At 36.4% G+C, this 24,380-nt stretch overlaps 2 protein-coding genes across 3 annotated transcripts in view; both read right to left on the reverse strand.

Moving 5' to 3' along the window:
• Nucleotides 1-628: 628 nt before the first annotated feature.
• On the reverse strand, nt 629-13,664 carry il34 (interleukin 34). Of its 2 annotated transcripts, none has more exons than XM_051135799.1 (7): nt 13,564-13,664; nt 7,393-7,502; nt 5,844-5,950; nt 5,668-5,745; nt 3,468-3,668; nt 3,062-3,224; nt 629-1,464 (listed from the first exon to the last, which is right to left on the reverse strand). In XM_051135799.1, the coding sequence occupies exons 2-7, from the start codon at nt 7,430-7,432 to the stop codon at nt 1,421-1,423; spliced, it is 633 nt and encodes a 210-aa protein (XP_050991756.1). In that variant the 5' UTR covers nt 7,433-7,502; nt 13,564-13,664; the 3' UTR covers nt 629-1,420. The 2 variants fall into 2 exon arrangements, with proteins under 2 accessions (XP_050991756.1, XP_050991755.1); XM_051135798.1 differs by lacking the exon at nt 13,564-13,664 and adding an exon at nt 9,300-9,622.
• A 1,275-nt stretch (nt 13,665-14,939) lies between these two features.
• Nucleotides 14,940-24,380, reverse strand: part of sf3b3 (splicing factor 3b, subunit 3) — a 28,889-nt gene continuing 19,448 nt past the window's right edge. Inside the window, exons 18-27 of the mRNA XM_051135179.1 lie at nt 24,154-24,308; nt 23,212-23,386; nt 22,100-22,305; nt 19,983-20,139; nt 19,533-19,658; nt 18,913-19,125; nt 18,518-18,616; nt 16,249-16,392; nt 15,918-16,022; nt 14,940-15,762 (exon numbers count right to left, since the gene is read on the reverse strand). Coding sequence (XP_050991136.1) covers nt 15,622-15,762; nt 15,918-16,022; nt 16,249-16,392; nt 18,518-18,616; nt 18,913-19,125; nt 19,533-19,658; nt 19,983-20,139; nt 22,100-22,305; nt 23,212-23,386; nt 24,154-24,308 — 1,521 coding nt within the window. The 3' untranslated portion in view covers nt 14,940-15,621. The remainder of the gene's footprint in view (nt 15,763-15,917; nt 16,023-16,248; nt 16,393-18,517; nt 18,617-18,912; nt 19,126-19,532; nt 19,659-19,982; nt 20,140-22,099; nt 22,306-23,211; nt 23,387-24,153; nt 24,309-24,380) is intronic.

The following is a 24,380-nucleotide window of genomic DNA, read 5'->3' on the forward strand; positions in this document are numbered from 1 at the left end:
CAGTTTTACCATTTACTCCACATCGTTATTCTTTCGCGTTGAAGAATAAGGTGGATATTTTATTTATATATTAAAATATTTTAAAACAATCTAAGCTAAATGCTTACAAATGTTAAAATCAAAATGTACAATATGTAAACATAGTTTAATGTGTCGCCACAACAAATGGTTTTTTGTTATTGAAGAATACTGATTTGCAAAATTCTAAACTTAGAGCTTAAATTAGCTTTTATTTTATTTCAGTTTACATTATTATTATTAATGTTATTTAAATTTTTTCTCTACTTTTTTTAGTTTCAGTTAAACTTATTTTACAACTCATGTTTAGTTTACATTTTTAAAGTTTTTCATCTAATGTTCATGTTTTATTTCAGCTTTATTTCAATTAACAAAAAAACATTTTTAATAGTTTTGTTGTAGTTTTCACAACACTCCATTTGGGGGGGAAAGGGGTTTTAACTATAAAAATGCAAAAATATTTTTTAGGGTTAGTCTACATTGCTTGTAATTAGCTATATAAAAACAACTGAGCAAATGTAGTGTTACTGTATGTGTGTGAGAGGTGAGAGTGTGTTTGTAAAAAACCAAACCCATATCTTAAAACAAACCATGCATCTGAACACATGGGGGTGATAGTGAGAGGTTTATTTTCCAAGCCATGTTACAACAGTTACCAGAACAATCTGTGGCAGGAGTCCAAATAAATAACCTAATTAAAATCTGTGTATAAAACTAATATGCAAACCTGATATCAAACCCTCTTGATCACCTTAAAAAAGCTTTTTATAGAAATGATTTGGTGCAATCTTTCAACATTTAACCAGCAGTAAAGCACAAAGAGCCTCTGGGTAAAAGCAACAGTGCCGACCAAGCCAGCAGTCAGCACAACATTTGCATGCAAATGATATGTGTACAAAAGAAGCTCCACGTTATTTAAACATCTTACCAAGAACATTTACAATGTGGCAATGATAATATACTGTTTTGGCATACATGTAAGACAAAATATATATTTTCCTCAGAAACATAAGTCACAGTGGCAAAGACTTTTTTGGAATTACCAATAGTAAATGCTACAGCGAAGAGTCAAAGCTGCTCTCCTCCACAGAGCACACATACAGTGCACACACGATTGTTTATTAGCAAAACACCACATAAATATGCAAGTTGCCAGGCGAGTGGATGGAGGTATGTTCTGAACGATGGAGAGCAATAGCTGCAGGGTCAGTAGAGTGTCTTCTAACTGGTGTGACGGCTGTTGCATTTTTTCCAAATGGGTAACACCGTTGGAGGCAGTCAGTGGCTTCACTAGGACAAGAGGCACACAAGCATGCTGCATGTCACTACATAAACCGGGTAACACCCTTTTACACCTACACCAGCAACATGAAGCCAGGATCAGATTCCTTTAGACCTCCTGCTATGTAGTTTTCTTCTCTTTCCTCCGGTTGAGGACTTCACAATCTAGAAATGAACGAAGAGGAAGAGTACGGATAAGTGGTCACATTTTTTAATGAGTTGCTCATTAGAACACCTGAATGAAATTGTTAAGATAATCATTAAAAGAAAGGCTCCCATTCTTTTGCTCTTCAAAGCAATCATTAAACAAATTATGGTTATGTTGATAATAATAACAATTATTATTATCACGTTCAGGGTTATAACCGTAACGGCATTTCACAAAGTACTGGTAGAATCCATAGACCAGGCGTGTTCAGGCTAGTAACAACATGTGGGCTTTTTAAAGTACTTTACATCCTTCAGACAACCTCAAAGCCTGAATCATGCCACCATCTCATTCATCATGGAGGGGATAAAGCCGTTGATTCAATCCCCTAGCATTTTTTCTCATTCACAAAGGCTGATGGTCGACCACAGACTCGCATCAACAAACTGCAAAAGTTTCCATCTTTTTGCTACTGTGTGCATACATTTTGGGGTTGCGTGAGGTTATCAACAAACATTTAGTGGACTGCTGGAAGAACCCTTCTTGAGGTTGGTCTCCAAAATTCCCTAAACTTTTCCAAGTAGTAACAATCATTAGATGGAGCTTGACTGTCTTACCTCAAACCCTCAAAATGCCAATGAGTAAGTACTATAATTCCCCAAAAAAATTCCACATTCCGAAAACACGTAGTCTGTGTTTCGTGGAATCGATTCAGTGGTCCTTCACACAGGTGACAAATGCAACCGATCATTATTTTGTCTACGGTCCCATAAATGAAAAAAAGTAGGTTCCATTATTAGGGCTAGGTAAGAAATATTGTTTTTTCTGGAAGTGGACTTCTCTTTTAATGTGGAGTGACAGATCGCTGTAGCGCCTCAGTTCGAGAGAAGCATGAAAAGATCATCTCCTCTGCTTTTACCAGTTTCAGTGTAAAATAAACATTAACGAACATCCAAAGGTATTGTTTGTTAAAAGAAAGAGAATAATTTACCGAAATCCGTATCCTGTCTCGTGTAATCACTCGATCAGAGTTTCAACCGTGCAAAGACATTGATATAATAGCTTATGAACAATATGTCATGCAATGTCACGTTTACCTCAGAAACATATTTGGTGACCATAAACTTGTTAGTCAGCAAGAAAAATTAATCCTAGAGGGAAGCGTTCGCTAAATATATGCACCATATAACATATTAGCTGTAATTTTTCAACCTTTCTTCAGTGTTTAATCTATGTTCGAATAAATCTGTCAAGTTTTTGTGACAGACATGATTTAAATGTTTATATTTAAAAAAAAAAAAGAATTGTAGTGGAAATATAATTATGTCATTGTAACTTTATTATTATAAAAATATTAATGTAATTTAAACATTTGTAAACAAATCAGTTAATTTTAACCTTTAATGTTATAGTAATGTAGTACCAATGGACTCTCAGAGATTTTTTTTCTTTGAGAAAATTTGGCATGTACTGTACTTGATATATATACAATAAAAAGAATACTGAATTGAATCGAAATCAAACATGAATCGAATCATAAGCTTGTGAATTTGTGTCAAAACACAGCCCTAACATTAATATATACCATTCTAAACATTTACAATTTTTACTTACAGTCATAATTGTCGTCCTCTTTTGAGAAGCACTCTTTGAATAGGCAAAGCATGGTTCGATAACTGTTGTCCAGTATTGACTTGGGTGTAACAGACTTCCATCCCTCGTAATCTTGCTCCGTCAAGCGATCCCAGATGTTTTGTATTCTCTCTGGAAGTATTCTCTTTTTTGAAACAGGTACAAAGACACGCACATTTAGATTATTATGAACTTAATACTCAAAATATATCACTCCAATGACAAATAACATCTGCAACACAGACTGGACAGGTTCAAAAGGTCAAACTGAGTTTTTTTTTTTTTTTTTTATAAAATTAATGCATGTATTCAAAAGATTAAAAAAACAGACAGCCAGATAATTTATGTGTTGCAGTTAAGAAAGGAGAAATGACATCATTGTTCTAACCTCTTCATCTTTGGGATTCAGCTGGTTATAACTCCCCTCAAAATTATTGAACAGATTCTGCAGATTGGAGAGGTATTTACGGCGTGTAGGATGTCTCTCTGGCAGCACCTTTAAAATCCTCTTTATCCCCTGCTGACTAACCCAAAGCCACAAATCCTGTAGGTCTCTCTCCTGCAGTGGTTCCTCTTCATTACTTGTATTCTAGGGAACAGAGAGTGAGAGATGAACAAGATAAGAAAGAAGGAATGAGAAGAAAAGGACAATGAGGGTAATAAGGGAGATGTTCCATTAGAATGTTAGAACGGTTGTGATTTATAGGCATGTACTGTTTTACAATGTCAGAGTCTCATAATGTCACTTTGGTCTAAGGTAACATGGTTTATGCCAGGTCAGGTCAAATTCAGTTTAGAATTTATGGTCTTGCCGATATTTAATTTTATATAAATATATATCGGCCATTCTACAGAATTGGTGCAAACTGCTGTCCCACAAGCAAAAAACACATTTAAAAAGTTAGATGTAGATGTTTATTAAGATCCTTCTATTATCTATTAAAACCCACAATAATATTTTAAATATTAGTAAGCTTTACACCCACACACACACATATATATATATATGTGTGTGTGTGTGAAGTTCAAAGAAATATTTATTTGTGAGTATTTTTAGTGAATATTCAATGTTTACTGAGCTCTGACAACTGATGATCCAAAAAAAAGTTTATTATTAATATAATAATTATAAGAACAGCTGAACATCAGTTCAGAAAAAAATATATAATTGTTTAAATAAAACATTGTTTAAATTGTTACTGCCTTGAGTTGTATTTTGGACTAAATGTAAAATGATGATGAGATTCATACTTGGTTTTAATAACTAGAATAGCCTATTAAAGGGTTACTCCACCCCAAAATGAAAATTTTGGCATTAATCACTTATCCCCATGTCGATCCAAACCCATAAAAACTTCGTTCATTTTTGGAAAAACAATTTAAGATATTCTGGATGAAAACCGAGAGGTTTGTGACTTTCCTATTGACTGCCCAGTAAATACCACTGTCAAGGACCAGAAAAGTATGAAAGACATTGTCAAAATAGTCCATCTGCCATCAGTGGTTCAACCACAATTTTACGAAGCTACGAGAATACTTTTTGTACGGAAAGAAAACTAAAATAACGACTTTTTTCAACAATTCGTCTCCTCCGCGTCACCGTAGCGCCATTTTGGAGAGTATCCCCTTGGCGCAAAGAGCGTACGCTGTTCTGTGTCAGCTGCGTTACGCGGATCCGTTGTTTACGTCCAAATTAAAGCGTAAATAAACGTAGAAAATTTATCCGTGTGGTGTGGCTAACACACCACATGAACTATTTTGACGATGTTTTTCTTACTATTCTTGGCCTTGACAGAGTTATTTACTTGGCAGTCAATAGGACAGTTACAAACCTCTCAGTTTTCATCCAACATATCTTCAACTGTGTTCCAAAGACGAACGAAGCTTTTACGGGTTTGGAAAGACATGGTGGTAAGTGATTATGACCACATTTTCATTTTTTAGGGTGGAGTAACCCTTTAAAACATTGGTACATGGTAAAAATATATATTTTATTTTGGTAGTGTATTTAGTGTAGTTATATTTAACCAAGAATATGTGACTGTGATAAAAAAAAAAAAAAAAAATTGCTTCCTCATTTCAGAAAACCACTACACACCACTGATGAGGGAGCTAATAACATAATCTGCCTTGCAGACCATTTACAGTTCAGTAAGTTTTTTTGTATTCAGTCCATTAACTCTCCATTAAAAGTCCATTTATTTCATTAAAAATGCACATTGTTTGATATATCTCTATCTGTTCTTTTATCCATTTTCATATAATACTATAATACAATAATTTACTGTATTATGAGATCCTGTCATTTTTATAATTATTTTTATATATTTTGGTGACCTGGATATGTCTGAACAGGTTTTGTGAGATTAACCACTCTATTTTTACAAATGCTGAGTCATAGACCCTTAGAACCCCTAAAACTGTGATTCCAGTCTGACTCCGTTATAAGTCACGAGTCTTAAATATCTGGTAACAAACAGGAAAAATGAGCTAATTTGTGTGGGACGTTGTGAAGAGTGAGGCGTGAAGTCATGTCAAATGAGTCAGAGGGTTAGTTGGGGACAGTGTCAGTGGGATAAAAGACTTACCAGTCTGCTGATGTTACGTAGTCGGAACACCTCCTCATAATGAACTTGAATAGTATAGTTAATGGGAAAGTTCATTTTCTGTAAATAGAAATGTAAAACCTTTTATTGGCATCTCCATGTAAAGTGCCTACAGCTGTCATTTTTCAAAATATAACTGTTATAATATATCTGTTTACCATAAAACGTCTCCTTAGGGTTACATTTAGGCTCTCCCGTACTGTATTCAAAGGTCCACAGAGTTGTGGTGCTACACACATGCAAACTGGTAATAGACAAATAAAACCTAGAGGGACAGAAGAAAAGATGGATTTTAACACAATGCATTATCTATAATGAAATGTTTCAAGAAATGTTTGCTGTTTTGCACTTAAACATTACATCAGATATGCATAGCATAACAGTATCCTTCAAAAAAAAAAAAAAATTTTATTGGTAATTAAAAAGCCTGTAACTACCATGTTAAATTTATTCAAAAAGTTTTGAAGATAGATTTAAATGTATTGATGATGATGATGATGATGATAATAGTGTTACTTTTGATTTTTTTGCTGACTTTTGCACAGTATTGCACATAGACTTGGTGCGATGCCTCTTTGAAGGCAATGATGCAGAGTTTCATAGATAAGCTGTGACAAAACAAACCGCAAACCACAAGCCCAATTTACAAGGAAAAAGATGTTTTGTAGGTTTCAAAACACACAGGGCACTGCTACAAAGGAAAATCTCAAAGCATCTTCCAACAAAAACACAACCAGACGAAAGCTGAAAATTTACTAGCCATAATTTGCCAACATAAGAGCTTCTGCAGTCCACACGTGGTCAAAAGCATGAGGCATAATATGCACAAGATGATCATAAAATGCTCTTTAAGAAGATAAAGTCAAACTCAAGCAGATTAACTGCAGTAGTAAACCTGAGGCTGATCCTGTGCCTATTTTAACTCAAGCTTTTATTGTTAAAGATAAGTGATTCTGACTGGCTAGCCCAGAGCAGAAGGACAGAGAACTGGCAGTCATCTGTCACTTTGCTGTGGATCACAGTGCAGTTGGCCTCTGTGGTTGAGCTGCACTACAGGGCACCTACCCAGAGACTGACAGTCAGCAAAGTCTCAGAGGCCAATGAAGCAGACTTCCGAGGGCCAGAGGAATTTGTCATGCCGCAGAACCTCCATGACCACTAAACCCCCACCTCCAAAGTTATTCAAAGTCAAAGTTGTTCTGGGTTTTTTGGCCTGGTATCCCCCTTCCTTGCCCTCTCTTTTACCTTATGCAACAGTCTGTCTGTTCTCTCTCTGTCTCTGGCTCTCTCCTCAACACAGGAAGTGGTGACATTAGTAGTCACGTCTTAGTCCTTCAACAGAAGCACCATACGCAGAAGCTCTCCACAAACATATGTTTAGCTTGACACTCATTTTAGAAGGAACAAATGGCCAGATACGCAAATGTTAAAACCACACTCTCAGGTTTAGCAAACGGTGTACTAATCCAGTTCACATAATTACCCACAGAAATTCTCAGATATTAGTCCTTTTTGCATAAATGCACAAGAGCCACTCTCGTTAGCTGAGGAAGTAATCAATCATTTTATTTTTTTCCTGCAGGGCCACTGAAAATAAATATTTATGTCTAGTACTGTCACATCCAAATTTCCCACACAAATAAAGATCTTTGGCACAACTTCTTGCATTGTACAACTTGCATCACTTAATTACTAGAATTTACTTACCCAGCAGCCCCCTGAGGAGCCGACATTCTGACTGGACCATGGTCCTGCTTATTCTCTGCTTGCACTGTAATATGGGTCTAAATTCCAGAGAAATGTCCTGTCTTCTTGGTCTATAAAAAAACAAACAGAATAGAGTCAGAACAAATATCACACTAGACTGAAAACCAGTTTTTGACCTTGGCATTACATGACTTTCTGTTCATACAGCTGCCATCCTAAATTCTCCTCCTGGACAAAGAGAACCAAGGATGACACATCTGAATTCGTTTACTTTCCTTTTGGATGGTAAAATATAAGACTGCTCTGGCATATTTTATTTTAATGGCAAAAAAAGTTGTAAAAACAAGTGAAGCATTGGAACACTGCTCATCTGAAGGGCTGAAGCTGTGTCATAATGCTCCTCTGTTTTTCTTCTCTAGAACTTGTGCAGCTGTGTAAAACAAATCCAGATGTTGTCTTTTTTCACTTCTTTCGAAAGGAAGAATTAAAATTCCTTGTAATCCTTAAGGGAATATAACATCTTGACATTGCAAGTTTCTGACTAATAGCCATGTGACGAACATGTGGAGCAGAATGTACATTTTTTACATTTTTTGCAGCTTTATCAGAAATGTCTTGTCAGAAATGTATCAGTTTCTTGGATATAAAAATTATATTTACACATAATAAAAATGTGGATATGTAAAGCAGAACCACATGCCGGAAAAATCGATGAAGTATAGAACATGAGCCAGAACAAATCATATCCTTTATGTAACTTCATGTTCTATCTGATATAATATTTTAACTGAAGTTTTAATTTCGCAACAAGTTAATTTTCTCTGTACTGATCACAACTCAATCTACAAGATCTGTTTGATTTTTCTCTCCGATGTAATGCAGATTCTTGACAAATGTGTGATGAATCCAATGGGTGTGTTGAAAAAAGACAGATTTCAGATGCATATAGAGATTTCATACTGTTTTTATATAAATAAATAACAAACATATTATATATATATATATGCCAAATAAGGCCAATATTCTGGTTATGCCTTTAAAATAAACATCTGAAAATACTAGAGGTGCCAAATCATTAAATCTCATTTATGTTTTGCAATACACAACATTTCAGTATTAAAATGTGGGTCATGACATTTCTTTTATTGTTCTTTACAATGTTAAATTACACACATATTTTATACAACACCAATATTTAATAAAAAAAATATTTTTAAACAACTTTGCTTACTGTATCTAACATTACCTATAGGCACAGAAGAAGAAAACTAATTTTCAGTTTGAATATGATGTGGATGGATGCATTGTCTACATGACCCAAAATTTGGATTATTTCCATCCACAGGCTTATTCGGATTTAGAAACTGGAATAGTGCTTTATTTATGGCAGTCGAGTTAATACATGTATATGATGCTTAAGAAAAGAAAAAGAAAATGAAGAAGAAGGAAATATAGCCTAATAACAACATAAGAATATGACCAAATTCGGATTAATATTGGAATTTTCTTCTGCATGAAAAGCAATGAATGACTAAGGTTAAAAAATGAATAAAAATAGTAAAAATTAAGATATTTAGTTAATATATCAATACATTAGTCAATACATTAAACAATACATCATACATCATGAATGCGATGACAGTTAATAAATTATGGTTATAGCATTCGCATGCGTGCAATCGACTTATCGACATAAAACTTTTGATGTATCAGTCAAATTTTCGTGTCCGAACATGTAAATTCGCCTGTTATCTAGTCAAATCAAATAAAAATCGATCTGTCAGGTGACCGCGCAGTATTATTGGACCTTGGCTTAGAAATGAAACGCGTTGCGCATGATTCCAGTATAAGACGCATTCACACGCGACACAATTCAGCAGCGCAATGTATAGAAATAAGCCACAAACCTTTCGATTCGATGACCTAGGTTGTCTCACTGTGAAACCATCTGCAGAGTACTTTCAGTAAACAGCAGTTGTTTGCTTAACCATGTAGAGATATGACCGCTGACACTTTCAGGCATGCAGAGTACTGACCGAAGTAGTAAATTCACCCCTTTTTCAATGCAACGTCCACCCAAAAGACTCGGAAACTCCCTTTTCTTTATGTCACCTCTTTATGTTAAGTGTCTATACACCCGCCTACAGACTTCTTCGCTCGAAAGCACCACGAGAAGAACACGCTGAGTAAAGAGCTACGGTCGATGAGACTGTTACTTTCACTTTTGTGTCCACATAAACTATTAACTCATCAGTGACTGGATTTGAAAAGGTTCAGCCTTGCTTAACTAAAAAAACGTGGAAACCTTTTCTGCTACCTTTGTATGGTCGCTCAACCAGTGATGAAGTGAAAAATAATTCGATTGAATTTGAATCTTAAACGTATTTTACATATACGTTTCAACAGCGTTTTCGGACATTTAATAAAATCAGCAATTTACAGGTCCGTCACCCTGGTGAAAAAAACAGCAAATGCTGGTTAGATGCGTTTTGATGCTGGTTTAAGCTGGTCTTCGACCAGCAACATGACCATCAAAACCTACCTAACCAGCATCTCAGCATCAAAACATACCTACCAGCATATGCTCGTTTTTTCACCTGGGCAGACCGCGCTAAATTTGTAACGTTAGCAGCAACTAGCAACAACTCCATTGTCTGTAGCGTTCGGCACGTTAAACATACCTACATATCACTAAAATAATATTTCCAAAATTATCATATTTTGTGATAACAAAGCCGATAGCCTTTTGATTAGTGCGCCGACATTTACAGCGCAACTGCGCTCATGGCGTCCCGAGTTCGATTCCCCACTCGAGGTCCTTTGCCGATTCTGCTCCCCTCTCTCCGCCTAATGCTTTCCTGTCATCTCTTCACTGTCCTAAATAAAAAAGTAACAAAAGCCTAAAAAAAACTGTAACCTGTAAGTATTAAAGCATATACTGCGCTCAACCGTTGCAGATCAGAATCAGAATCAGAAAGAGCTTTATTGCCAAGTGTGTTCACACACAAGGAATTGGTCTTGGTGTTAGGAGCTTCCAGTACAGAAAATACAAACATAGTGCAGACATACATAAAGTTAAGGTAATAGTAAACACTAATATTAAAAAAGAATATACAATAAATTATAAATAACAGTGGTAATAAAAATATACAGAAAGAAAAAAAAAAAGATGTCCATAGACAGAACTATGAATGTGCATATGTGCTATATACAAAAATTTTGTTAAGTAAATACACATGATCAGTACTGAGGTGTGTTAAGTGTGGTTCAAGTGGGATATGGCTTGGGGGAAAAAACTGTTCTTGTGTCTGGCTGTTTTGGTGCACAGCGGTCTGTAGCGTCGGCCAGAGAGCAACAGTTCAAAGAGAGAGTGGGCTGGGTGTGAGGGGTCCAGAGTGATTTTCTTAGCCCTTTTCCTATCTTTTCCTAGATCTTATATAAAGTGACCACAGGCAGAAACTGGTTCACCAAAACTAGTTATCAATGAACCATCAACAACACCTTTGTGAGCCATGTATCCATTCAAGCAGATCCAGAGTGTCTACTTTTCCCAATTTCCCTCTAAACCTCATTCACCCACGCACATTACTAATTTATTCCCTACATTTACTGTGGTTCTGTGGTGACAGGCTTGGCACAGTGGTACACTTTTAGGAATTTCATGACAAAATGTTTTTTTCGGACTCTGAAGCGCCTCATCTCGCAACACAATGGACAATGGGCATATGGGTGACCGACACACACTACACTCTGGCTTTGTGCGTAGGAACGCTTTGTCGATGGCCACAATGGACCCCTTGTTTTGGAGTACCTATAATCTCTTTTTTAGGGTGTAATCACTTGATAGTGCTATCTGCTGTCCTAACAAAAGCCAAAGCCACTCAAGACCCAAGAAAACAAATGAGAGGGATATTCCGAGTCCCCCACCCAACCATTAAAAAAACACTATTCAAACACCATCTGTCAGTGTACATTATATCACATCATTATGGAAACCCCCCCAAAAGGAAAAAGATTGACAGAAAACTTCTAAATTTGCCTCTAAACATCACCAAGTTATGAACACCCTCCATAATATTTGAACTTTTATGGCCTGACATCACTTTTTTTATTCTTTACCAGTACCAGAGCCTGGGACAGTTTTATGGGTGAGCCCCATCATCACAGACCCCAAGAGAATGTTTCTAGTCCCCCACATTCATAATAGCACATTCTTGGGGTATGTTAGTGTTGTCCAACCATCCAAGCCTGGATTTGGTGACATGAGGATACATAATTTAGATTACAAATTACAGTAATCATGCTAACAACCATCAGTCTAAGCAATTTGAGGTTACTGCAATGGTACAATGTTACATATGAGAAACCATAAAACTACTGACTATAGATACACACTGGACTGGAACGAGCTCACAGTATATAACTCGTGTTAAGTAGACCTGTAAACATTGTGTACATTGTGGCCTTCCTCATATTGCTCAATTCTCCAACTCTGTTCCACAGCATGACTTTGCAGGAATTTTGACTTGTGAGAAAAAAGTATTCATGAATTCTTTACGATTAATGGTGCAACTGAGGCGACAAGTGGACTGTAGGGGGAACATGGTACAAAATGGGTGTTCATTTCATTAACGTTGTGGGTTTTAGTGTGATCAGGATGTGACTCACTCTAATGGAATTCTTATTACAACGTTTTCACCTTCGTCATGCTCCGCTGACTACAGCAATTAAAATTAGAAAATGACAGAAGATAATTATTTATGGTACACGACCCTTGCCAAAAATAGTGATTTGCACCATTATAGCTACTGCTGTAATACACTTTATAATTTAAAAAATTACAAATTAAGTTCTGTGACAATGCAGAACTTACATCATTCAGGATTTAAAAAAGAACATCAACATATGTGATACCTATTTTTTTTGGTATTGTGAAAAGGGAAAGTTAGTTGTAACTTTAGGCCACAACAGTAGTCAACTTAAAATTTTATCAAGAGATTAAATCGATTAGTATATTTTTAGTATTTGTTAGTTTTTTATTTCTGACTGAAGGCATCACTGATACCAATATTACTGAAGTCTCAAGGATTTTTTTTCTCCTAATAAACTATTGACTATAGCCATTCAGCATTACAGTATGACTGAGTTATCACTTTTAACATTTATTAGACTTAAAAAGCAGCAATTTGGTTCAAGCGCTTTAAGGAATTTAAACACATATGAAAAAAGACATTATTTAGCAAGCCTGTAACCACCTAAATGAATGATTTAAAAAAGCATTTTGACAAATCTTAGTTTTATTGCCCGAAACCGGCTCCAGCATAAGGATAAAAGCCAGCGTTGCCAACTAATTTTTAGGGAAAGTTGCTAAAGGCAGGACAATTTGTTGCTAAAAGTTGCTAAATGACGTTTTGATGTCACTGTGCGATGACATTATTATGTAATCACAACACAAAACTGCATAGAATAGAGCATACAATTACATTTTATGTATTTTCTTATTAACTATACATTCTGAACAATTATATTTTTAAGCAGTGTGTATTGGTAGTTAGTTAGTATGCTACACTTCAAGAAAAGTCTGTAAAGTAGGGCACAATGTACTGTGTTAATTTGAAGGAATTTTCAGTATTGTTTTTTTCACAGGTTTTTAACCTGAATTTAAAATGACACATTGTATTTTTTGTTCTCAGGTTACAACTTAGAAAATTACCAGTAACTTTTCTATTTTTCTTAAAAATTTTTACTGACTAACTGACAAACTAATAACAAGGTGTTATCATAAATGAACAATTATTATAGAACAACTGCATCTAGCAAATTTATTCACGTGATATGGGAACTGTTAGACATCTTTGATTTCCAATTTTTGTGTAATTTAGAGGGAAAATGTGTCTTTTTATCATGAGTCACAGTTGCTAAAAGTTGCCAAATAGATTTTAAAAATAGCTACATTTGTTGCTAGGTGCTTTTTGAAGAAATAGTTGCTAGGGTAGTCTGAAAAGTTGCTACGTTTAGCTACAAAATTGCTAAGTTGGCAACGCTGATAAAAGCAGCCTAACATTATCAAAAACATCAGCCTAGCCTATTCTAGTGCAAGTTTATTTATTTTTAAAAACACTCGTGTTATAAGTGAAGCTATCTACACTGTATGATGAATACATCTCTTACCACACACTGCACACGTCTGCAACGTGGCAACCTGAGTAGATCGTGTCTTCGGCGCATACAGCTCTAAAGCGGCCACTCTAGTCATTGCTAAAGTTTGGCTAATCCCCCACCCTTGTCCCTACATACCGGCCAACAATTCAAATTAATTAATTAATTTAATGACATTCTATTGGACCGCGTTGTGACATCATTGCATGCCGAAAACAAATGCTGTGGCCCAAAGGAGCCCTTCCTTGTAGCTCTTGGAAAGAGATTTCACAAAAAAAAAAAAAAAGATAAATAAAAGGAAATATCTCCCTTTGGAGTGGATTTTGAGATTTGTAACTTTGTAGATCTTTTTTATGCGCAAAGATACACACCACACAGACTAAAATTCAAAAAGTAAAAAAGCATAACAGCACCCCTTTAAGTGAAATTAAAAGAATCTTCACATAAACCCATTATTCACCTATACCCTTCAGCAGGTAGAAAACATACAGAAATTAAATGAAGTTATCAAACTCTAAATACTAAACGAAGAGTTCAGATGCAAAACCCCCTAAAAGCCATCTCAGTCAAAAATGAGATGATACTGAGTGAATGCTCTCGACACATATATTATGTTATAAAATCCCAGCCTCATCCCAATCAGAAGCACCAGTACTTGCATACAAACCTATACATCAGAGCCTGATACAAATGCATTTTTTAAAGACAGACGTCAGATGGACTTAGAGGCTTTTGCATCTGAGCTCTTCAAATACAGATGAATCCTTGAAGCTACAAGTGTTACTGATTTCCTCTTTTTTTGGTTAATAGACATCACAGCAGCTGGGTTATTAGGCTGCAATTACTTTAAGAGCTGCTGCTGCGGAACGTGAAGATCTGACACGCGTGCTCCTAGCTTCATTTGCGCTTTTGCATTTATGAAATGATACAGGCTACATGCACTATGAGCACAATACAGTGGCAGACAGGACATGTATATTGGTTTTTACTGACATACAGCTTGACAACATCTCATCTGACCGCAGTTCACTGTTTCACTGAAGCTCCCTTGTCACCTCTGTACAGTTTCTGTGCTCGTATGACCAACGCCTGGCGCTGAGGCACGTCTGAAAAATCTCCCGCTTGATGTGGTCGTAAAGATGTTCTGTGACTAAAACGCACTTCTTGTCAAGAAAGAAAAAGACAGACAGCAGTTGTGAGTGGGGTGGCCAACACTAGCCCCGCCCTCACGTTAAATATTTTCAACATTGTTAAACTGGAAAAAAAAAAAAAAAAAACAAAACAAAAAAAAAAAAAAAAAAAAAAAAATGTTAGGAAAACAGTGAAAACCTGCTTTGCCTGTGGGCTCAGTTAAAGACAAACAGCAAGTCTTGTGACAAACACGGAAACGCATGAGAAAGTAAAAAAGTTTATTTACAAATTTTCTCACACTTCATGACATAAACAGCACAATTTCTTTCAGATTTTTTGGGTTGGATAATTATAGCTCTTCCAAAAAACAAAGTTAAAAACCACAACAGATTTGCTGTATCCATGTAGAGACAAAAACTAAAGCTATTTTACATTTCACTGTTTTTACAAGAGTGGGAACAGTTTTTAACTTTCAACTTAAATAGTCAAAATGTGAATGATGGAATGTTTTATGCGGACTGATTCATTCAATAAAATGTGGATTTAGCTGGATTTAATTTGCATTGTGGTAGTTACACAAACAGTAATAGACATTTTTCAAGTCTACACATACAAAAGCCACTTAAAGCTGATGCAGTCCGTTGCATGAAAACATTCCTCCAAAAAATATCTGTCACTATGCAACCGCTCAGTATGAACTAAATAAAACAGATCTTTTGTACTGAGTACAGTACCAACAGTCAATTGAAGCAGAACAAGGTCATTGACCACTGGGACTTTGACAGATCCCAGCTGGCCCCAGTTAAAGGGGGAACTTCCTTCAGCTGTCACCAAAATGGTGCTTCTATACTTGCGGTAGGAAAGTTTGGAGACCACAGCCATGGGAAGCAAGAAAAAACAATTGATTTTCTCATGGTGCGCCCGCCAGATGCGAAGACACTAGAAGGCATAGCGTGTTCGGATGTCTTCCAGTTTCTTGGACACCTCTGGAGGTGTGCGGTCCAGTTCCTCAGAGACACTTTTCTGCTTATGGGGGTCCATAGAGTTAAACTGCTCACAAAGATCTCCATCGATCACATTCTGGAAGAATACAAGCAAAGCCAGTAAGAAAGATGGCAAACCGGTACAGCAAGTTTTTTTTCCCACACACAGCGTAAGTGGATAATTAAGAACTAATTAAAAACTCCTATTAAAACTAAAGCTGTGTAATATATTAACTGCTTGTTTGTCCTTACCTTCACTGGGAAATAGTATGAGCGGAAGCTGAGGTGATCTCGACCACACAGAGGGGGAAACTCTGAGCGCATGTGCATTTCCAAGTGCTGGAAGAAATCATGATCCTAAAGACAGAGCAGACTTATTTTAACACAAAACTATGACAAACCTTTATTCCTTTACTTGAAGCACTTGATAACTGAAGTTACACATCACAGTCTCATGGACTAATGTTAAGCAAGTGACCTGAGACCTTCACTAGTTCTTCTTTAGTGGTTTTAGACTTATGAAAGACCATTGCACATTAGCACTTAAGTAATTACTGGTTATTTGCAATTTAAGGAACTGTACCTCATGAGAGGTGAACGGCACCAAGATGCCGATGCCTCCCGATAGCGTGGTGTACACCAGGGACTCTGATCCTCCAGGGATGAGGGTAGTTTTCTGCAGGGACAGCACCGTCTCTCCTATGTGATAGTTAATAATCACCTCTGCCTGTGATCGACAGGAAAAAAAAAAAAAAAAAAAAAAAACAAAAAACAGGTACGATTAAAATGGGGCTTGAGAACGCCATTTTTGCTTGTCATAGCGAAACTGGAACAAAAACAAAGCTCTTTAGGAAGATTAAGCAATTAACTTTCTATATACCAATACCCCAGAAAAGTGCATGGTGTCCTCCCAAAAGGAGGAAAAACAAAAAACAAAACAAAACAAAACAAAAAAAACAAAAAAACAAAAAACAAACCCAGAACCTGAAATTCTAGGTAGTACCAATAGTAGTAGTAGTAGTAATGCTGAGTGTTAAACATACTGTGACTTAGATGTAATTTGCAATATATTTTAGGGCTGTCATTAACAATTTCGGTAATTGAGTAATCTGTTGATTATTCTGACGAATAATCAAGTAATTGGATATTATAGTTCATTTTTTGCAATAATAAAAACAGACCTGAAAATTAAATTTAAAATACACATTCAATAGCAATAAGGCAAATATAAATTCGTTCAAATAAAGTATCAAAAGCAAGTAATCATATGGTTAAAGTAAACGTAAAAACTGCATAATGATGCACGTCTCCTGTGTTTATAAATGATTTACCTTACAAATCCGATAAAAAAGGCACACATTGTGTTCTCAGATAAACATAATAAACCCAAGCTCATAGACACTCCACACATGTAAATGATACGTTCACGTGGAGCAGCATTTACTATTAATGAGCCACTCTGAGACATGCGAACGCAACCTACATGCATATAAATTAAAGAGCATATACTAAACCTGCATTGCATATATTTGAGTTGTAGTGTTTGTGAATTCACAATAGCATTATGCTTTATAATTTTTAAACGAGTTAAATAAATAATGCAGCTTTAGAAAAGTCTAATGCTACATTTCACAGATTCATAAAATTTCATTAAAAAAAAAAAAAGTAATCAGTTTAGAGATTGTAAACAATTTCTATAGATTCCACAGATTAGTCATTATAAAACAAAATTATCCATTAGAGTAAAACCAGTCATTTTTGGTGTGCACACCAAAAACAAATTGGTGTTTTTAATTATTAAGTAGATTAATTATTCAGTAGATTAAAAACGAAGTCAAATCCGGCCACCGAACTGAATGAAATTGCATATTTTGGCGATTACTGCTGCTGAAAATGGTCAATTATTGACATTTTTAGGGCTATACTAATCTGTCAGACCAGGAAAAACATTTGGAGTACTACAGACTAAAAAAAAAAAAAAATTCCAACTGAGCTCAACTCTTCAACCAAAGAGCTTTAACAGAAGGATTCTGCTGTATTAGACCTGTGAAACTGTGTGTGTGGTCTAAAACTAAATTTAATAAACACAGCATTAGGTGAAAATACCCTTTACTTGTTACTTCATCCAAATCTTCTGTAACCTTTTTTTTTTTTTTTTTTTTTTAACTTGACTCATTCTAATGCCTTAACACACCCAGCATTTCTATGACACTCAAACAAAAACTTTTAAGATATGCTCATAAGGGTTCCAGTCAAGTAATAACTAGCCTACCGTAAAATTTTCGTCTGATGCTGAACAAGTTGAAATGTGAGTTAAATATCTAAAACTGGCCAATAAATATCCAACATGGCTGATACAAATAAATAAGGGAAAAAACAAACAAACAAACAAACATACATTATTACTGACTGATAACTGATATGGTCATTATATACTGTGCATCCCTAGACAAGTTCCACAATAATATGTTTATACCCAGTATACCCAGCCAGTCCAGCTCAGTGATTACACATGCTTTAGGCATGTCCGTCAAAGCTAGACGCAAGTCATTGGTGTGCAAATAGGGACTTTCCCTTGTGTCCACCTAAACATTTCCATGCTCTTAATCTGCACATAATGATCTCTGGCGAGAAGACAAAATTTGCTGCTGAGGTTTCAGAACCAGAGCGTAGCGTGGATTCTTGCCAAATGTTTTGGGGTGCAGGTCTGTGTGTGCGCAAGAAGAACAGTGACCGCAAAAATCAACCAGACAGACAAAAAATGAGGAACAAGCGGTAAGGACAGCTCAGTGCCAATGGTCTTTCCGGGACCTGTGGGAAAGTTGAGTAATGAGTGTAGAAGAAACTTCTACCTTTTGTGATGCTCCGTTAAGCAATCCTCTGTCCCACAATGCTTTGTTCCCTGTGGGGTCCTCATCAACATCATCGCTGGTGTTAGGAGGCAGGCGGACCTGAAAAATAAATACGAGTATGTGGTCTGTAGAAAATGTATACAGATGATGACGCCTTAATTTACTGTGTTTTTCACAAAATCGTTGAATTCTTCCTGAAAAATTCACACATGCATATCTCCACTGCAACTGCTAACAAATCACGCCACTTGAATCTGATGTTCAAGAGCTCACCTATAGTAAAACATTCCCTGGAACCAAAATGTTTATACTGACTTTGCAAGCAAACCCAGTATCTGGTACATGTGTGATACTAGTTTCAAATTTTTCAAAACCAAACAGGCGATGACACTCACAACGCAGATATTTCCAAACTTATCCGCAGCAGCCATGGTGTCATAATCGAGAAGGCATGCGGTCGTGACCCAGCGAGGATATGTATCATCTGCAAAGATGATAAGCTGGTTCTCGTTGCGTCTGTAACGCACCCAGAACAGACTTTCCTGAACATCAGACACTATCACACGCTGGCCAATGGTGTGGATGCCTGTTACCAAGTTAGGAACATGCTGCAAGAATAAGAAAAGGAGACTTGGTCATCACGGTTCAGCAGGTCAAAAACAAACAAAAGCATCTCAGGAGCAACATTTTTTCTCCTCTTTGCTGTTTCTCAAATATATACTTTATGCCAGTGCAGAGCGAAAACTATTCAACTTGTCTTTGAATAGTTTAATAGTAGTTGTCTAGTTGAATAGTAGCAAGATTATTTAACTTGAACTCTTCAGTGAAGTGCTGTACCGCTTTGTGGTCTCTGAGCTTCTGTTTCATTGTTTTTCATGTGGTTATGCATCAACAGCTAGCACTAGAGTAGTGCGTCACTTACATTACTTTCATATTATTCAACATTTTCAAGAAGAAGAAAAGCTTGTTCACTTCCTTTGTGAAAAAACTAAACTGTGATTCTGTGACTTCTCACCTTGTTTTCACACTTGCGTAAAAGTTTCTTCTTTCCCAAGTCATAGATGCGCAAGAGTTTGCCCACTCCAACCAACACTCGTCCCTGAAAGGGAGCAATAGCCAGTGGCACGTCCTCGACGGGCGTCTGTCAATCAGAAACAATGTCTAAATCAATTCAATTTCACATTTATCTTGTTTAAAAAGAAAAGAACCATTTAACATATGGCTCTGATATGCAGCTTGGGCATTAAACATCATATAAACTGGACCACAAACATTCACAACATGGCATTTTTGGGCCATGGCCAGAACACCTACACCAAAAAGTTTAATTTTGTGATCTGCTACGCTTAAATGGATTACTAGAGCACATTTAATGATTTGTGGGGAATTCCACATTCCTGAGCCCCTAGCTAACACATTGGACCAATCAGCAGTTTCATGTCAAGTCATTTCCTGTTTTGCTCACCTTGTGCAAAAACTCCAGCTTGTCCCCACCTCCAACTAGCCGGTAGGTATAAATATAACCCCCACCAACGGAGCGTGGATTTAGAATCATATCTCTGGCAACACCCACCAACACATACCAATCATCGCCACCACTGGAAAATCGACATACAGCCACACTGCAAAAGACATAATTAGCGACCAAAGTCAGAGAAAAAGGTGGGATATGGAAGAGACAAATTTAACACTGGTTGCTTTGTGTCTAAATTCTGAACAAATGGTCTGGGTAGAACGGGAAGGGAGTTTTGAATTATTTACATATTTGCAAGTCTGCATTGTCCTGTTCATCACATATGTAGGGCCCCATGATTTCCACGATGCGGAATTTACAATATAATGCGGAATGTCACTGTCAAAGTTTGGAAGAATTAATCCAAAGTAGGTCATTACACAAATCAAATCAAATATGGACTAGTTTCTGTAAATATCAAGCTGCAAATACACCATTTTAAAATGAATCCTGCATGTTCTGCATGTCTCTGTATGAATGAATGAATGAATGAATGAATGAATGAGGCAGATCTGTGATTTTTTTTTTTTACTACACACAAAGCGCGTGAGATGGTTGCAGTGATAAGTGTCTGCTGTTTCATAAATAAATACATAAACACCTACAGAACTGCTCTGGGTCTCACTTCACAAGCATTTTACAGTTTTATTTGAGTAAAACTAGCATCATATTATATAAACACACAGAACTGTAAAGGTATTCACTAGGGTTCTTACAGATACTGTAAAATGAAATTCCAGGACTTAAGGACTTTAAGCACACTTTTTTTTTTTCTCTCTCTCTCCGAGGACTTCAGAGATCTCACTTATCAAACAATGCCTTCCATATGTAATGATCTATGATTATAATCTAAATCAAATGAGTTGAGATGAATCTGAATTCTCGATTTGAATCAAATGATTCATGAAACACGATCTGAAGTACAAATCTGAACCAAATGATTTGTGATACCCACTTTGAAATAGTGAAAATCTTTACAAGCAATCTCGAAATAAAAAAAAAAAATGATCGGCTCTTTTAATTTGATCTGTTTTTTTTTTGCTAGTGAATCACTTGAAATGAATGATCGAAGTCACAAGTTTGAATCAAAGCAGTTCCAGCATACATGACTCACTCAATTGATTCGGTTCATCTGTTCCTCTTTTTGTGTCTTTAACCATGTTTACATGACATTGTCAATACTACTACAGGCTTAGCTTGCTAGTTTTGTTTTATTCATTTTATTTTTTAATTCTTGCTAGTTTTATTAACAGAAGTAAGTGGGAAAAAAAAAAAAAAAAAAAACTTTGAATTTTGCGTGAAAAGACGTTAAAAATATATGCAAAAATTAAATATTTCACAGATACATTGTCTTTCAATAATTCAAGCACTCTCAAGGTTTTTCAGGCCTTAAATTTCAACAAGTGAATTTCAAGTACATAAAGCACCTTGTACAAACCCTGATTCACAGCAACCCATCAAAATAAAAGTCCAGTTTAACTTTGAAGACATTGTGCCAGAAATGTATTACTATTGTTCAGTAGAATGTACACTACTACTAGTACTACTAAAATGAAACAAACATTTTTAAGGTATAATCACACATTATTTCTTCCAGGTTTTAATTTTAATACTAAATCCGCTTTGTTTGCCAAAAAATTAAGTTTGTTTCATTTAATAATAAAAAGATGAATGAAATTAATGATTTGATAACTAGAAAATTTTCAAAAAAAAAAAAAAAAAAAAAAAAAACATTTCATAAGGCTATTTTATGAATAAATTTAAATTAAGTAAATTAAGTTGTTTTTATGCATTCAAAGAATTAGAAATGCTAAAACTCAATTTAATAATAAAACATAGTGAGGGGAAAAAAAAAAAATTCATAGCCCTAAATATGTACACAAATACAAACTTTTAATAAACAGATGTGAAAGTGTATATGTTTTCTGACTTTAATCAGACATGTTTTATGGTTAATAACATTTAATTTAAGCATTAAAAAGGAGTCAAGATAAATTAAAACAAAACTGAATTTTGGAAAAAAGTCATATGGATTTCATATGGCTCTACATATGTTCAACATTCCTCACCTGAAAGCAGCCTCATTCTGCTCCAGCTGGACCAGGTCCAGTGTGTTGCCCTGGATGGGATTAATCATGCGTACTAATGAGGCCCACTGTCCAGAGCCTGCTTTAGGTGCCCCAAAGATGGCTTCTGGCAGGTTCTCGTTCAAGAAAGCTGCTGCCATTTCTGCAGCCAGCTCTCTTTCATCCTCTCCTGCTGCCTCCACCATTTCCTGTAGAGCAGGAAAAAATGTTTTTAGTTTTTATGCTATGACTAAAAATAAGTATGCTTCTTTTCCATCTAATTTTCAAACATTATTAACTGGGTGCTAACAAGCATACCACTAAGTTGAAACATGGCGGTTTAGCTGCCATTCAAAGCATCAGTGAGCACAGGCTCTGGTCTAGGTCACTGAGTTTAAATAAATCCCAAAGGAGGTGTGGGGTTCAGGTCTGGGCTTCTGGAGGTCAGTCAAGCGCTTCCACACCAGAACCTCTAAATTATTTTATGCACAGGGGCATTGTCATGCTGGAATAGAATTGTGCCCTCTACGAACTGTTGCCACAAAGTTGGATGTGCAAGTTTCTCTAGAATGTCAGTTTATGTAGTAGCATTACGATTCATCTTGACTGGAATTACAGGACCAAACCAAACCCCCTAATTATAAGTGGCCGCCCGCAAACCTTCGGCCACATAGCGTATATAAGAATCTTTTTGGAACAATTTGTAGATAAACAAGAGAGAACTTCATGTTAAGCAATACATCCTTTTTTACACCGCAGTTGCGGACTGTTTATTCTTGCTAGATACACTCGACTGTTAAAAGAACTGCATCAATATGATTTATCTTTGAAGGACCACCACAGTAACCACGGCTTGCACATTTCACAGTGCATGTCACTTATACGGTTCGTCAACGTGGAATTACCCTTGCAAACATGCGCTGTGATGAGGCAGCCACAAAACAGGCATGACAGACAACTTCCGACAAGAAAGCAATGAAGTTCTCACTCAGTGAATAGACCGGGAAAACGAGTGTATGAGTCACGAACGGAGATAAGGAAAACATTCCATTGGAGATGAAAACAATAAAAGCACTGTTTCTTAACAGTGCCCTGTGAGGGCCAGGTTTACCGACCTCAGCCATCTGCTGCTTGCGCTGGGCTTTGGTGGCTTCAGTGTAGGCGTTGTGGTCTGTTTCGATCAGGATCAGATTGTTCGTCTCTGGGTGAATGACAAACTTGCGAGGCGTGTACTGCAGTGGGAATGCCACTTGGTTGAAGATGGCACCCAGTTTCTCAAGAGCCAAAATCCTGAGGGATGAGACAGTAATCAGAGGCATGTAGTAAAGGAAGACTATAAAGTTTTGACATCAGGTACAGATTGGATTATTTAAGAATTCTGGGAAGTCAAATCCTCCCGTTTCCTGGCTATGATTTGGCAGAATCAGGCTTGTGCTGATAAAATAGCAGCTATTAGTAGAGACCTCAAAAACAATCAGGAAATCAACCTCTTCCTATATCACTACATGACTAATCAAAACAAATATTCTGTAAAAAAATATGATGTCATGCAGCAGCATGCCAGAAAAAACATTTGGGGAAGAAAGGGCCACAATTCTCTGAGTTGTGTTGTTAACCACCCCTAAACTAAAGCAAATATTTTAAGGTTAATCTCACCATAACTGTCAAACTGTGTCCAGGTCATATTTTTTGGGGGGGGCTTTTGATACTTTATTATTCAGATAGGGTAGTGGAGAGATGGCAGGAAAGTTTTTTTGTTAGACAGAGGGGAGCGGGAATCGAACTTGGGTCGCCATGAGCGCAGTTGGGCTGTATATGTCGGCGCACAAACCACAAGGCTATTGGTGCTGACTGTCCAGGTCATATTTTACCACAAAATGGAAAAAGGGTAAAAACTTTAGGATCAAGATTTGCTTTATCCACATTTCATTTACTTCTAAAGCAGAAAGTCATAAATAATCACATTTAAGCACTACTGAAGCCAACCACAATATGGTTCTCACAAACCTGTGAAGTTGTACAAAGTTCACATTATGAACTGTATACACTGTGTTTACCTCAGCGTGTTGGTGGAAATTGCAACGATACCCTCGGGGCACTGTTCAGAAGCGAACCCTGAAGCATACTCCAAGGTTTCATATGACAGTGGGGTCAGGTGGAAACGAGACTGGTATGAGTAACTCAGCCAGGAACGACTAGACATTGCCAGAACCTGCACAGTAAAAGGTTATGTAATGAGTTTAGCAAATTAGCAAGCTTTACACATTAGAACAGTGCACATTAG

Source organism: Labeo rohita, chromosome 18 (assembly GCF_022985175.1).
Source record: "Labeo rohita strain BAU-BD-2019 chromosome 18, IGBB_LRoh.1.0, whole genome shotgun sequence".
NCBI classification, from domain to species: domain Eukaryota; kingdom Metazoa; phylum Chordata; class Actinopteri; order Cypriniformes; family Cyprinidae; genus Labeo; species Labeo rohita.